Source organism: Geotrypetes seraphini, chromosome 12 (genome assembly GCF_902459505.1).
Source record: "Geotrypetes seraphini chromosome 12, aGeoSer1.1, whole genome shotgun sequence".
In the NCBI taxonomy this organism is placed as follows: Eukaryota; Metazoa; Chordata; class Amphibia; order Gymnophiona; family Dermophiidae; genus Geotrypetes; species Geotrypetes seraphini.
The window spans coordinates 58,502,685-58,519,694 of NC_047095.1; the positions used below are offsets into that span (position 1 = coordinate 58,502,685).

Here is a 17,010-nt window from a genome sequence, read left to right on the forward strand (position 1 = left end):
TCTGTACTAAACTGCTCTCCATAAACTGCACTGTATGTCGCGTTGAACCTCTGTAGGTATAGAACAACTCATAAATCCCAGATTGGATTAGATGTCTGTTACATGCGTGATAGTATTCTGTAACCTGGGCATGCCCCTGACCACCCAAGCTCCTCTCATGTCCACACCCGTAGAAGTTACACACCATTCTGGTTGCAACTTCTAGAATACCAACTAAGGGTAGTTGTGCACTGTAAGTTATGGCCTATTATTGCTCGTTAACACCAATTAGCTGCTCATTAAATTAATTTGCACACACAATCGACCTTAATCTACAACTTGCATGTGCAAATTTGCATGCTAAGCGTAAATTTGGATGCCCACCTTTATAGAATTTATGTGTAAGAAAATATCCTTTAGAAATCCCAGAACAAAATGTAGTTACAGTATCTCGTTTATTTGTTGTGTGTCCATTTTTTAAGGTCTTGAAGGTTTCCTTCGGCTCCCCCGAACTCCTCAGTGGGAATCATGGCTGGGATCCAGGGCCTACAAGAGAACTTTGAATGCCACAGAATATTTCGTTTGTACATTTTGTAAAAGATTAATCTAAAAGAATGGATCTTGCATAAATCTATGAGCGGGATGACAGATATTGACGTGGTCCATTTAGGAACTTCTGATTATCTCAGGAAACTGCATTAGAAATGTTGTTGCAGAGCAATGGTTTCAAGCCCAGGGACTCGTGGAACAAAACATTCATATCATATCGTGGAGAAAGACCTTATCCTTGGGAACAATTTACTTCTAGAATAAGGGATAAGTCTGACACCTCTCTACAACTGAACGTCTGCTCCGTCTGGTTGCTCTGATTTCTGTCTAGGGGCACAGTGACATGTTTGCTGTTCACTGTTATAATTCCTGCTTCTTTCTGAGGATAAGTTTCCTCACCAGTTCTGTGACGTGGGGCCTTATCTCCTCAATGGAAATACTGGATCCCCAGGCCTTTACCACTTTCCCATCCTTGTCCACCAGATACTTCCAGAAGTTCCAGTCTGGTTCCTTTCCAGAGGATTCTTTAAAGACAAAAATGCAGAGACATACGTTAAAAAGACATCTCACATGAAACAAAAACAATGCTCTGCTATCAAGACAAGTTTTTATAAAAGAGGAGAGGAACAACCAGTTTCCTTCCACAGTGCAGCTTCCCAGATTATTCAAAGCCAACTCCAATTGGGACTACACCATCATGGGATTGAAGCCATTTGTAATCTCTTCCAGTCTAACCAGTCTTACATAGCACCCAAATGAATTGGCTTTGTGGCAGTTTAGATACCACAGGTGATGGCAATTGTGGGCCTTCCCTCGGCTGCAAAGCCTCCGAACACTTTTCCAACAACAAACAAATAAACAAAATCAGATGTTTTGCGAGTACCTTGTTCAGGCCTCTTTTCTTTCCTTGAGGCTGAAAGCTTTCCTTCCTGCTACGTTGTCAAAATGCAAAACCTAAGTCTGTTTGCTTTCAAGCCTCTCTCGCATTGTGCTGCCCTGGAGATCTCTCTCTCCCTTGCAGGCTTCGGGCTTTACACAGAGAGCACTTCTGCTCTCTCCCCTTTAGCCTTTTGGGGCTAACCTACCTCCCTTACGCCTAGGGTTACTAGACGTCCGATTTTACCCGGACATGTCCTCTTTTCAGATGATTGTCCGGGTTTTGAAAAGCTGGTAAGATCGGGTCACCCCGAAGAGACAAGGTTTGTGTGGGGCTGGGGTTGGGAGGTGAGGCAGAATGGGGCGGAGCCACGTGTCCTCCTTTACCAGATGCATAGTCTGGTAACCCTACTTACGCCGGCTTCCCAGGTATGAGGTTATTTTCTTCCTTTCCCCAAAGGCTGTTTTAAGCTTGTACTCCTGGTATGTGTGTGTGTGTGTGGGGGGGGGGGGGGGGCTAGGAGAACTCGTCTTATTAGAATTACTAAACTTTTCCACAGTTCCCCTCTCCCAACCTTTAGATAACTTTCTTTCTCTTATTCCAGGGCTGCCCAAATCCGATTCTCGAGATCTATTGGCAGGCCAGGTTTTCAAGATATCCACAATGAATATGCATGAGAGAGATTTACATACCAAGAAGGCAGTGCAGGCAAATTTCTCTCATGCATATTCATTGCAGATATCCTGAAAACCTGGCCTGCCAATAGATCTCGAGGACCAGACTTGGGCAGCCCTGCCTTATTCTATTCTGTGGCTGACTTTCCCTTTCAGCACCCCCTATGCACTGCTGCTGGCTAGGGAATACTCCCTCCCAATCCAGGGATTCCATTCCAGGTACCTCCTTCCACCCTGAGCTCTAAATCTCCCCAGAACTCTAAGGTCCACATCTCAACACACTCTTAATGTCCCTTCACTAAAAATAATTGGCACTCGCCATGCATACATTTTTTCGGTAATTTGGAACTCACTTCCTTTATACTTAAGAGCAGAACAAAGTCTGGATAAATTTAATGTTTTCTTTTTAAAGATGCCTACAATTGATTTATCCCATGCCTTTTTTAATTTATCTTCACTTTTTAAAATTTAAAGATTTCCCAATCCTACCCTTGTTTTTATCCTCTGTTTTTATTTTTTTTAAATTGTAATTTTGCCCCTTCTATCCTTTTTGTTATACCCTTTCCCCCACCCACCCCCACGTTAGTCTATCTTGTACGGTTTTTGTTTATTTTAAATTTTAATGTACAACACTTTGAAATTTTATGTTAAACGTTTAATCAAATTTTAATAAACTATAATAACTATATGTTAACCAAATGGGAAAAGACAACGGGGATGCCGCAACTGTGCCTTAATCACCACACTCTATTTTTACCTAATATGTGTACAGCTCAACCACAGAACAGATCAACCTGTCTCTAAAGTTCTTTTTTTTATTGTTGTTTCATGCTTTCTTTCTTTCAGTATGCATGTTGTGCCCTTTCTCTGGAAACCCTAAACCTTGATATTTAAACCAGGAACATAGCCAAGGGTGGGCCCAGGCCCACCTACTTTTTCCCCCGAGGCACACAGAAAACCGGTACACTCTGGCCACTCACGAACCGGCATCCCTGGCTGGCTCACTCCCTTTCCTCCACTTCAACCCCTGTCCCAACACATATCTCTGTTTTTCTCTCCCTTGCTTCTACCACAGTGACTCCAACTGGCATTACTGGTGCGACCCAGCAGCCATTCACTTAGGCGAACTCCAGGACCTTCCTTGTACTGCTCTAAACAAGAAGTTGCGTCAGAGGGAGCAGAAAGTGAAAGAAAGCATGCTGGAGAGAGATGGTCCTATTTGGATATATTGAACCAGTGTATTTCAGATTCGTGAAGATTAACCCGTTTCTGAACTTGTTGTGGCGGGCAGTGTGCTTGTAATTAGAAGACTGATACTTGTGCCTGGCTACACCCCAATCGGTTCCCCTCACAGGCCTAAGCAGCCTGAATGCCAGTTCTCCCTCGAAGGCCCAAGTTGGGCTGATAATTCCTACAGAATCCTGGAATCTCTGAAGAAACGCGTCAGAAGGGAACTGGTGCAGCAACGCCATTGATTAAGCTAAGTCTTGATTATAAAAACATATGATTATTATTGAAACAAACGATGAAATAAGAATGAGATATAGTTAATTAATGACAGTATACGAATCCACACACCTAAGAAAAGGGGAACCGGTGAGGAATGACTAGTCTGTTTTCAAACGATTGTGAATGTCTTCTTGTAACTCGTTCTGAGCTTCTGGGAGAACGGAATAAATATCAAAATAAATAAATAAATAAATGATCTTATGATCTACTTGCTTAGATGGTAATCTGGGAGAACGGAATAAATATCAAAATAAATAAATAAATGATCTTATGATCTACTTGCTTAGATGGTAATCTGGGAGAACGGAATAAATATCAAAATAAATAAATAAATGATCTTATGATCTACTTGCTCAGATGGTAATCTGAGGATCCCCGGTGTGATAAAAGGACTACAGTAAATAAAAACTAAAAAGAAGGCTGGTTGGAAGCATGAGAAAACCAGTGCTATTTAACCTGTGCTAATACTGTTATATTAGACTGCCCAATAATAGTGTGATATTCAAATACCTACATGGCATAAATGCGCATGAGTCGAATCTCTTTCATTTGAAAGGCAGCTCTGGATTGAGAGGGCATAGGATGAAGTTAAGAAGTGATAGGCTCAGAAAGGGTGATAGATGTGTGAAACAGTCTCCTGGAAAAGGTGGTAGAGACAAAGACAGTGTCTGAATTCTCTTAGGGAGAAGAGGAGATAGTGGATGCTGCAGATGGGCAGACTGGGTGGGCCATTTGGCCTTTACCTGCCTTCGTGTTTCTATTACCATAAAGCTTTATGACATCACAATGCAAGTGTAAAAAGCCTTAGCCAATAGGAAGAGCAGGAGATAGTGGATACTGCAGATGGGCAGACTGGATGGGCCATTTGGCCTTTATCTGCCTTCGTGTTTCTATTACCATAAAGCTTTATGACATCACAATGCAAGTGTAAAAAGCCTTAGCCAATAGGAAGAGCAGGAGATAGTGGATACTGCAGATGGGCACACTGGATGGGCCATTTGGCCTTTATCTGCCATCATGTTTCTATGTTACCAAGTAAGGCCTCATTTATCGAATAAGGCTTAATGCCCCTTGGTAAAAGGCCCCTAAATTCTTAGAACACTTGTTAACTCACCAATTAAGTACTTGAAAGCAGCGTTGGCACCCATGCCGGTGACAGCTACTTTGCTGAACATGGGGAATGTGGCGCCAAAGTTCTTACTGGCAAAGCTTTCAATCTCTTGGTTACTGCCCGGTTCCTGTTGCCCAAACTGGTTACATGGGAATGCCAGCACATTGAAATGATAAGAGCCCAGATCTCTCTGCAGCTGTTGTAGGGCCTTGTAGTGGCTCTCGGTAAATCCACATTCACTTGCCACATTCACCACCAGTGATATCTAGGGAGGAAGAAGAAAATGAAAAACTTCTCAGCACTTCATAAGTATTATGTTGCCATTGTATTGTATCTGTGCTATTGAATTTCAGAGCGGTTAAATAAATATTTTTTTTTTTAAATTGTTTCATGGAAGTCCTATTATTAAGTTTCAATTTGCTGATTTTGAGTTTACCTTGTTCATTATATTTGGTCATTTTACAGTTGTTATGCTGTTAACCAAAATTGTAAGTTTTAGGTCGAACTGGAACAGGCTGCCTGAATCGATACGTCGTGCTCCCTCCCTGGCAGCGTTCAAATCCAAGCTAAAAGCCCACTTTTTTGAAACTGCTTTCACCTCTTCAGTCCCACTCACTGCTGTCAGATACCTAGACCCACTGTATCATTTCCTCTACCTTAATCTCCCCAACCCTGAAATGTCCTGTCTAAATTAGATTGTAAGCTCTTCTGAGCAGGGACTGTCTATTCTATGTTAAAATGTCAGATACCTAGACCCACTGTATCATTTCCTCTACCTTAATCTCCCCAACCCTGAAATGTCCTGTCTAAATTAGATTGTAAGCTCTTCTGAGCAGGGACTGTCTATTCTATGTTAAAATGTCAGATACCTAGACCCACTGTATCATTTCCTCTACCATAATCTCCCCCACTCCAACCCTGTCTAAATTAGATTGTAAGCTCTTGTATGAGAAATAATTAATAGTAGTAGTGGTACTTGCTGTATATCACCTTGGGTGAATCTTTTCATAAAGGTGGTTAATAAAGCCAAATAAATAAATTTTAAACAAGTAGCACTAATTGGATTGTTCTTTAATTAAGTTGCATGCACATATTGGGCATATTTCCAAACTTGCACACACAACTCCACCTGCCATTTTTTTTAGTTTGGGAGGGGACAGTGGTTCGGGGGGGAGGGGGGGGGGCATGGCAGGAAGGAGTGAGCATCCCTCTTGCCTATTTTTGGAGAAGGGGAAGGGATTGGTTCGGGGGAGTCGGTGGTGCAGGGGGGGTGGCAGGACCAGGTGGGGGCATGGCGTGGGGATATTCAGCCAGGCAGGAGGGAGTAGGCATCCCTTCTGCCATTTTCACTGTCATGGGGGGGGTCATGGTGCCAGTTCGTGGGGGGGGGGGGTGTTGGGGAAAGGCATCAGCGCGGGTGAGGACTTTATTCTTTTTTTTTTTTTAATGGGGTAATTACATTTGTGCTATAAAAAAAATAAAGAAGCCCTGACAGCAGTGACAGGCTGTTAGGGCTCTGTGCATGTGTCAGTCGCTCACTGAGCAATTGATCTGTCGGGTATGCATGCAAATCACTTGCATGCAAACTTGATAACGCATCGATTACTCGTTGAGAATCGGCCAGAGAACTGGCCAGCAGCGATCCAGTCGGTATCTTTAGTGCATCCAGGCCAAAGACTTTTGCAAATATTAGTAGCTGGTACAAACTTCCAGAGGCAGATTGTTTTTTAACATCACTTGGTAGAGAACATAGCCCTGGGGCCTTGGTAACATTGCTCTGGTTACAGGTAGCAACTCGGATCAGGTTAAAGACGTTTTTATTACTTCTTAAAGTCATTGGCCCTGATTCTGTAAAAGGCATCTAAGGCTAGGCACCTGGATTGGTGGCACCTTGTCAATATCTGTGCAGAACATTAAACATTTTTTTAATTGGCCTAATTTGTGTCATAATTGAAAACACCATTAAAAACCAATTTGAAAACACTTAAAAAATGATTAACGTTCCGCGTGGAAATCAGCAAGGCACCTAATGGCGCCCACATCGGAACACCTACAGGCAAAGCAGGTGGGGTTAGGGGCGCAATTTGAGCAGGGAAAGTTTCCAAGTTTATTTTAAATTTTCCATTCCGCCCTAGGGAAAAACCTTCAGGGTGGCTTACAATCTAAAACATAGGGCTCCTTTTACTAAGCCGCGTTGGGTACTTAACGCGTGGAATAGCACGCGCTAGACCTTAATGCCAGCATTGAGCTGGCGTTATTCTAGAAGCGTACCGCACGGAATAGTGCGTGGTAATTTTGTGCGTGCGCCAAAAACGCTAGCACACCTTAGTAAAAGGAGCCCATAGTAAAATAACAGTACAGTGTACGAAATTAACCCATACAAATTGCAGACAATACGAAGTTATTCAGAGTAGTGAAGACGCAGGGGGATTGCGAAGATCTGCGACGTGACATCATCAGGCTCGAGGAATGGCCATCGACATGGCAGATGAGGTTCAACGTGGATAAGTGTAAAGTGATGCATGTCGGTAACAAAAATCTCAGGCACGAATACAGGATGTCCGGGGCGGTACTTGGAGAGACCTCCCAGGAAAGGGAAGTTCTGATCAACAAGTCGATGAAGCCGTCCGCGCAATGTGCAATGGCAAAAAGGGCGAACAGAATGCTAAGAATGATAAAGAAGGGGATCACATACAGATCGGAGAAGGTGATCATGCCGTTGTACCGGGCCATGGTGCGCCCTCACCTGGAATACTGCGTCCAGCACTGGTCGCCGTACATGAAGAAGGACACGGCACTACTCGAAAGGGTCCAGAGAAGAGCGACTAAAATGGTTAAGGGGCTGGAGGAGCTGCCGTACAGCGAAAGATTAGAGAAACTGGGCCTCTTCTCCCTCGAACAGAGGAGATTGAGAGGGGACATGATCGAAACATTCAAGGTACTGAAGGGAATAGACTTAGTAGATAAAGACAGGTTGTTCACCCTCTCTAAGGTAGGGAGAACGAGAGGGCACTCTCTAAAATTGAAAGGGGATAGATTCCGTACAAACGTAAGGAAGTTCTTCTTCACCCAGAAAGTGATGGAAAACTGGAACGCTCTTCTGGAGTCTGTCATAGGGGAAAACACCCTCCAGGGATTCAAGACAAAGTTAGACAAATTCCTGCTGAACTGGAATGTATGCAGGTAGGGCTGGTCTCAGTTAGGGCATTGGTCTTTGACCAAGGGGCCACCGTGGGGCATGATGGACCACTGGTCTGACCCAGCAGCGGCAATGCTTATGTTCTTAAGTATCTTTATTTTCTCTTTTGTTATGGTTGTACAATTCCAGGAGGCTTCTGCTGCCAGACAAAGCCCTTGAGAAGTGGTACTTCACCGAGTGCCACCAATTATTTCATCCATTAAATTAAGGAGTTGGCATTAATGAAAAAATGTACTGCACAGTATTAAGTGAATTGTTTAGCTTAAGACTTAAATGACTTCCAGTCTTGGCTTGTTTGTTTCCTGCTGGAAAAATAAACCAGTGGAAACAGGAGGTTCAGAGAGTTTCCTAAATTAGTGCAAATAGGAGGTTCACAAAGTTCATTGAATTATTGCTATATGAGTGTACAATACAGCAAGGAAGAATGTATTAAGCATTATTGAGAGAAAATATCTCTGTCCTGGAGGAAAACACTGACTCTTTATTTGTTCAATTTTCTATACTGTAGCTCAGAATGGTTTTACATGAATTTATTGAAGTACTCAAGAATTTTCCCTGTCTGTCCTAGTGGGCAATGGAGGGATTAAGTGACTTGTGCAAGGTCACAAGGAGCAGCGTAGCTTTGAACCCACAATCTCAGGTGCTGAGGCTGAAGCTTTAACCACTGCACCACTCTAAAAATCAAAATGTAGTAGAAGTGAGCCAAGTACAGTACAGGACAATCAAGCCATTGTGACATCACTGATGAGGTTGGCTCTTAGGCATTGGTGGAATGAGGCATTATGATGTCACAATACCAGCTCTGGTGATCAGAGGCTGAAACTTTTCACACTATTTATTTATTCAATTTTCTACACCGTTCTCCCAGGGGAGCTCAGAATGGTTTACATTAATTTATTCAGGTACTCAAGCATTTTCCCTGTCTGTCCTGGTGGGCTCACAATCTATCTAATGTACCTGGGGCAATGGGGGGATTAAATGACTTTCCCAGGGTCACAAGGAGCAGCATAGGATTTGAACCCACAACCTCAGGGTGCTGAGGCTATAGCTTTAACCACTTTGCTCCCCAATACTGTAGTTATTTACATGGCTATGAACTTTTACAGCAGTGTCTCTCAAACTTTTTAAGCTACGGCACACTAAAAGAAGCAAATGTTTTTCGCAGCACATTATAAATGTAATTCAGAGGCTGGGGAGAGAGAGAAAGGGGCAGGGGCCAAAGACAGGTCTGGGGAGGGGAGAAGGAGAGAGATAGCTAAGCAGATGCTGGAGAGGGAGGCAAACAGTGGGAAGGGAGGGAAGAAGGGAAGCAGAGGCTGAACAGAGGGTAAGCCAGGTGCTGGGGATGGAGGGAGGTAGACATTGGGAAGGGACAGTGCCAGATGCTGAAGTAGACGTAAGAGGATGGGAGAAGGGAAAGATTTGAAATGTGACAAACACAGAGCCATGAAAGCTTGTCTGATTCTCTTCCTGTTTCTCCAACCATTTCGTACTCCCCCACCCCTTCATCTGGCCAAGCAAGCCAGCATTAGACGAGGAAATATTTTTTCACTCAGAGAATAGTTATGCTCTGGAACACGTTGCCAGAGGATGTGGTAAGAGCAGTTAATGTAGCTGGTTTAAAAAAATATTTGGAAAAGTTCCTGGAGGAAAAGTCCATAAACTTCTGTTGAGACAGACATGGGAGAAGGCACTGCTTGTCCTGGATCGGTGGCACAGAATGCTGCTACTATTTGGGGTTTTGCCAGGTACTTGTGACTTGGATTGGCCTCCGTGAAGACAGGATACTGGGCTAGATGGACCATTGGTCTGACCCAGTTAGGCTATTCTTATGTGAGCCAAGTATAGGACAGGCAAGCCATTGTGACATCACTGATGAGTTTGGCTCTTAGGCATTGGTGGAATGAGGAATTATGACATCACAATCTCAGCTCTAGAATACTGCTACTATTTGGGTTTTTGCAAGGTACTTGTGACTTGGATTGTCCTCCATGAAGACGGGATACTGGGCTAGGCGGACCATTGGTCTGACCCAGTAAGGCTATTCTTATGTGAGCCAAGTATAGGACAGTCAAGCCATTGTGACATCACTGATGAGTTTGGCTCTTAGGCATTGGTGGAATGAGGAATTATGACATCACAATCTCAGCTCTAGAATGCTGCTACTATTTGGGTTTTTGCCAGGTACTTGTGACTTGGATTGTCCTCTGTGAAGACGAGATACTGGGCTAGGCGGACCATTGGTCTGACCCACTAAGGTTATTCTTATGTTCTTATTGAGGCGTGAGCATTTGAAGAGCAGAGTCCCTCAAGTAGTTCAGGGGATGGGTAAATATACATGAAAATGGATTGGGTGGGGATACAGAGTATAGAGAAGGCATTGAAAAAATGCAGGGCAGGGTATCGAAAGAGAGTGATAACAGCCTTGGTTTGTTACACAATTCAGTTACCTGACAACTGTGGTGAGTGAGAGAAAGCAAAAGCAGGATGGCCTAAGAATAATAAATCCATTCACACCTTTAAACCTGTCGAAGACAGTTTAATGTGTTACTTTCAAGGGGAAAAAAAAAGTAAGAGTGTCTTTTACACATATTTTGGAAGATGGATATCCCAAATGCCAACATGAAAGAAGGGATACCGGTTGATAGCTGTTGGAAGGAATTCTCTGCTGAAGATGTATCTGGGTGGTTGAGAAGGCTCTCAAAAATAAAATCCTATTACTTAGACATTTGCTCAGCTAAACTGCTGGAACATATTCCTTCTGGCTTCTTGCTATGGCTCAATTTAATCCGTGGGAGTAAAATTCTCAAGAATTTAATCTTCAAAACTTCACCGTAGAGGATTAATACACTAATACACACTGTCAAATACAATATAAAAACTCCATAAATTTTAAAGTATGGTGCTCAGTGAAAGCCAAATAGCTTGAAGTATGTTCTTGCTGTGGCTGACAGATTTTGTTAACATAGTGTGACAGGCAAGACTCTGTCACGTTCACAAACCCTGCTGTTAACCCAACCTAGGCCAAACCAATGCCCATGCCTAGGGAAAGAAATAGGGCTTTAAAATCTAGCAAATAGGCTGCAAACACATCAGAAGTGCAGGTGATAGGGAATAGTACAACAGGCCAAGGCTGCACTTAATTGCCCTATCATTCCTTTTATAAATTTTCTGAAAGAGGCCCCTTTAATTCTCCAGCAGTGCTGGCTGACAGAGAAAGGGGTTAAAGGGAGGGGTGGATCCAACAGAGATGATGCATTCCAGGAAGTGCTGGAACCCGGTAAGAATAAATCCCCTAGAGATGAGTTTGAGGGAGGAGAAGAAGCAGTGCACCTTTTACCTATCATCAGTCCAACTGATTCTATTACTGGCTTCTTGCTTCAAATATATCTAAAAAAAAAGTTTTTCCCTCTCTGACTGCCTCCTGCACCTCCAAGGCTGTCATTCTAGCCATTGAGATTGGACAATGCAGCCTCCTGCCAAAAAGGCAGGTGCTTGCATTATACAAGGGACCTTCAAAATGTTTCTGCACTTTTGGGTTTTTTTTAAACACTATTAAATATCTCAGAACCAAAATTACATCACTTTTCAACATAATCACCCCGTTTTGCGATACGTTTTCCCCAGCGTCCTACTAACTTCTTAATGCCACCAGAAAAGTTTTTTTTTTTTTTTGGTTGAGTGTGAAAATTTGAAAGTGCAGAAACTTTTTGAAGGACCCTCGTACATTTAGGGGTAGATATTAGCCAGCAGCAGCGAGTGGGGTTTTTTTTTAGTTGACGCTGGCATTTTCACCAGACGTTCAATGCTGAGCCATGTCCACTTTATGTGGCCATCTACCTCTTATGTGGTTAAGTGTGATATTCAGGACCTAACCACCTAAGGGACACTGCATAAAGACAGGACTGAGTTTTATGTTGTTTGATTTGGCCGCTTAGCTTAGGGGGTTAAGTGCTGAATATCACCCTTGGACTAAAATGGCCAGCTTTCAGTTTAGTTGTCAGATTTTCTTTTCCTCAATCCCCTAACTGGGAAGTAATCTATGTATTACAATTTGAGTTCTGCCAACTAAAAGTCCACTCTATCCTCTCAAAAAATCCCAGCGTGTATCCAATGCAACATCCTGTTATCACCAGTTGTGATGCCTGCAAGACCCAGTATATGCATATTTAACCCATGTATTTTCACTTTGGATACGGTATATTGAAAACCCAACTTGCTGTGAGGTCAGTCTAGGAATAACTACTTTAAGATTTCTTTTAGAATTTCACTAGGGACCTCATTTCCCTCACAGAACTTGCAAGGCAAAGGGTTATGTATTAATAAGGGCCTGACATCCTATAGGATTTGCTCTGTTGGTTTGTAGTAAGAAAAAAAAATAAAGAAATTTCTGAATCAGCCCAAAAACCTGCTTCTCTGAGTTGGGGTTTTTTTTCCCCCATTTTTCCTTTCTTCCCAGCTCTCACGGATTGTAAGACAAGATCGCCCCCTGGTGCTTGTCAGGTCAGGACATTATCAGCAGTATAGTTTATTCTGTTCGGAGAATGTTTGTTTTCTCTTTTTTTTCATGACCGATGCGTGATTAGTAATGTAGTAAATGATGGTAGAGAAAGGCCTGCATGGTCCATTCAGTCTGCACAACTATCACATTCATTACAGATCATAACCACTTTTAATTCTTAAATATGTGGTCTGGGCAGAATAAGTACTCAGGCTGAGATTCTCCTGCATTATAAAGTTTGCATTTATTTGTTTGTGTGGGGGGGGGGGGGGGGGGGGAGGAACCTTTGAAAACGGATTCCCTCTCTCCGCAGGGAAAAAGGGCACTGTCAGAGGTAGGCTCAGTCAAGCCTGCACGGGAGTTTCATTGCCTGAAATCCCTCTGCCTGCTTTATCTTGCATACTTTATCTCATGTATTTTGCAGGCGCAGAGCTCTTATGGCATCAATTCACCTCAGCATTTTCAAAGGGAGTCTCACCTTGAAAATCACCTGGCAGGCCCGCAAGTACAAAGGGCTAGATTCACTAACCTGACTCTCCGTGCCCGATCTGTGCAGGCCCGACCAATTCATGAACCCAAAAAAATTAAAATGAGGGCGATCGGAGGAACGCCCCCCTCCGACCACACGGATCGCTAGTGTGCGATCCTGACGCATGCGCAAACCATCTGCTTTCCCTGTAGATGGTCTGCGCATGCGTTTGGTGTCCGTTTTCGCTGGGTTGTTTGTTTGTTTTTTTACTGGCCTCGACTCTCCTGCTCTCCCAGGGAAGGGCGATCTCCGGCGACAGCAGCCTCTTCCCCTTCGCTGACACTACCCCGGCTAGATTCACTAGCTCTGCTCTCTGCTCCTTCACTGCGGGGAAGGGCGGCAGAGAGCAGGAGAGTCGGAGCGGCAAGAGCAGGCCTCGGCTGGAAGGGGCAGAGAGCAGAGTGGCATCTACAAAGACCAGGTGTATAGAAGGAAATAAATTAAAAGCAGATAGACAACTCTTACAATCTGTGGACAGCATTTGTTCTGTTCTAAAACCGCCTAAACAGGAAAAACACATCTAGACCAAGGAGAACTCATGCACACTTTATCCACCCCCCAATCAAAAGGTATACAAAGCAAAACAAATACACGATGGACTATTAGTCACCAGAGCAGCGAAACTAGACCGCCACCTCTCCAATCTGCTGGCTATAACGCCCAACTACAAAACATTCAGGAAAGAACTTGAAACCTTTCTATTCAAAAAATTTATCAAATGATCTATCTAAACCTGATCGACCCTCCACAGATCCCGACGCATACTACATCTGTTAACCATGTATTCTCCATGGAAATGCCCAGGCCAACTCTTGTTGTAAACCGCCTAGAACTGAAAAGGTATTGGCGGGATAGAAGACACCAATGTAATATAATGTAAAACACCTGAATTGTGAAACTTCAAACCTCAGGCTACAGCCTCTGAGACATCGCCAGACCCACGGCCTAATCTAAAGTTTAAGTAAAACTTTCGGATAAACCAGCCACAGTTTCAATACAAAATTCAGAACTGGCTGCCCAAGAGGGATTTCAGGCCGAGGACGTTTGCTTGCGACTGGCCCCCAGCAGTCGCTTCTTGTGTTGATCGGCCAGCCCAGTCGGTTTCCAAGATTTCTTTAGTGAATTGCGTCCCTGCTTACTTTGCATGCCGTTCCCCTTGTTTGCATGCACGGATTGGATCGGCACAAAGGTAAATGAATCGGGCCGGAGTAAAATTGGGTTGCAAACCAATCGGTTTGCTTGGTGAATCTAGTCCAGAGTATCCATGGGCCTGTGAGCAGCACAAGAAGTTTGAACGTGGAATGCCCACTTGCATGTATTGTATAAGTAACATCACCTCCTCAAGAGGCCACATCTTTTCCATTTCTACTACAATCATTTCTGTAGCACTATTAAAGTGCATTCTTGTTGCATTTTCTGTCTTTTCTGAACTGTAAGAGTACAGACTGGCCTCTGAACTTATAAGTAAATCCAGAAAAAGTCTTCTAGTGATGATGTGCTTTTTTAGGTTTATACCAAAAAAGATATAGTGGAATTAGAAAAGGTACAGAGAAGGGTGATGAAAATGGTAATAGGGATGAGATGATTTCCCTATGAGGAAAGGCTAAAGCAGCTAGGGCTCTTCAGCTTGGAGAAGAGATGACTCAGGGGTGATATGATAGAGGTCTATAAAATACTGAATGGAGCAGAATGGGTAGATTTGAATCACTGGGTTACTCTTTGCAAAAATACTAGGCCTAGGGAGCATGTAATGAAGCTACTAAGTAGTAGATTTAAAACAAACAGAAGAAAATATGTCTTTACTCAACGTGTAATTGAAGTCTGGAATTTGTTGCTAAAGAATGTGGTGAAAGCAGATAACTTAGCAGGTTTTAAAAAAGGTTTGGATAACTCCCAAAGAGTAAAACAGATTTTATGCTGCTTATCCTAGGAATAAACAGTGGATTTTCCCAAGTCCTTCTTAATAATGGCTTATGAACTTCTAGGAAATTATCCAAACCGGGTGTTGGTTTTATTTTTTTTTAACCCTGCTAAGCTAACTGCTTTCACCAAAATGTGCTTACTACAGGGTAAAAGCACCTGCAGGGCATGCTCAGGCATCCTGTGGTACTTTTGGGATCAGTGCATGCTTCCCATGCACTAAAAATACTTTATAGTTTTAGAATTGGGGGCGTGTTTGGGGGGTGGAGAATAGACCTGCCCAGTGCTAATCTGTTAGCACAGCTACATCGCTATGTGTTTAACCAATTAGTGCATGGTTTAGGCCGGAGCCCTTACTACCTAGAAAATAGGTATTGGCAAGGGCTCACACACCAATGGAAAAATTAGCTCATGGCCATTAATAGAATAAATGGAAAATGTTATTCCCTGCACAAGAGAATTCCCTGCTAAAAGTGGCCTCGGTGTGCAGGAAAGCCTCACGCTACTGATAACGCTGGCCACTTTTTAATATGTTTTGATTACCACTTAATTTGTTGCACCAATGATTTTCTTGAATCTGATTCTGCAGAAGGGTTTTTGTTCCTGGTGGACATGACAATGAAGCCGACGGCACAGTGCGCAGCGGCCGCCAAGAGAGCGAATAAAATGCTGGGGATAATCAAGAAGGGTATTACAACAAGAACGAAAGAAGTTATCCTGCCGCTGTACCGGGCAATGGTGCGTCCACATCTTGAGTACTGCGTCCAGTATTGGTCACCATACCTTAAGAAGGATATGGTGTTACTCGAGAGAGTTCAGAGGAGAGCGACACGACTGATTAAGGGGATGGAAAGCCTTTCATACGCTGAGAGATTGGAGAAACTGGGTCTCTTTTCCCTGGAGAAGAGAAGACTTAGAGGGGATATGACAGAGACTTACAAGATCATGAAGGGCATAGAGAGAGTAGAGAGGGACAGAAAGAGAGAGAGAAAGGGAGACAGAGAGAAATAGAGAGAGAGAGAGAGAGAGAAAGAAAGAGAGAGAGAAAGGGAGAGAGACAGAAATAGAGAGAGAAAGGGAGAGAGAGAAAGGGAGAGAGAAAAAGAGAGAGATAGAGAAAGATTGGAGAAACTGGGTCTCTTTTCCCTGGAGAAGAGGAGACTTAGAGGGGATATGATAGAGACTTACAAGATCATGAAGGGCATAGAGAGAGTAGAGAGGGACAGAAAGAGAGAGAGAAAGGGAGACAGAGAGAAATAGAGAGAGAGAGAGAGAGAGAGAAAGAAAGAGAGAAAGGGAGAGAGACAGAAATAGAGAGAGAAAGGGAGAGAGAAAAAGAGAGAGATAGAGAAAGATTGGAGAAACTGGGTCTCTTTTCCCTGGAGAAGAGGAGACTTAGAGGGGATATGATAGAGACTTACAAGATCATGAAAGGCATAGAGAAAGTGGAGAGGGACAGATTCTTCAAACTTTCGAATAATAAAAGAACAAGAGGGCATTCGGAAAAGTTGAAAGGGGACAGATTCAAAACGAATGCTAGGAAGTTCTTCTTTACCCAACGTGTGGTGGACACCTGGAATGCGCTTCCAGAGGACGTTATAGGGCAGCGAACGGTACTGGGGTTTAAGAAAGGATTGGACAATTTCCTGCTGGAAAAGGGGATAGAGGGGTATAGATAAAAGATTACTGCACAGGTCCTGGACCTGATGGGCTGCCGCGTGAGCGGACTGCTGGGCATGATGGACCTTAGGTCTGACCCAGCGGAGGCATTTCTTATGTTCTTATGCTTACAGATTTTTATCTTCGCACCAGGGCTGAAAGCAAATATCAGCCCTTCCCATTTCCGAGAAATCACGTTGAGAATCTCTGATGCATAACTTAATACTAAAGAGAAGTTGTCCAAGAAAGGGAACTAAAAGTGTTTTAAGAGTGAAACCTGACCATCAGCTGTGTATTACAAGACTTCCTGCTCTGTACAGGCAACAATTAGCACATGGATGAACCTTGTGAGCAGTACCAAAAATCTTTAAGGCTTAAACCTCGGTGATGCTGTTCACATTCACAAGGTTCAAACTTTCCTAATTCAATCTTTTTTTATTTTTTTTCCAACCCAATGGCTGTTGGAAAGAAATTATACATAAGGTATTGAGAATGTCTAACAG

The 17,010-nt window shown here is 43.3% G+C and overlaps 1 protein-coding gene across 1 annotated transcript in view; it reads right to left on the reverse strand.

The window, feature by feature from the left end:
- Positions 1-415: 415 nt before the first annotated feature.
- GPX7 (glutathione peroxidase 7) overlaps positions 416-17,010 on the reverse strand; it is a 32,443-nt gene continuing 15,848 nt past the window's right edge. Inside the window, exons 2-3 of the mRNA XM_033917027.1 lie at positions 4,703-4,964; positions 416-1,052 (exon numbers count right to left, since the gene is read on the reverse strand). Of these exons, the coding sequence (XP_033772918.1) occupies positions 889-1,052; positions 4,703-4,964 (426 nt within the window). The 3' untranslated portion in view covers positions 416-888. The remainder of the gene's footprint in view (positions 1,053-4,702; positions 4,965-17,010) is intronic.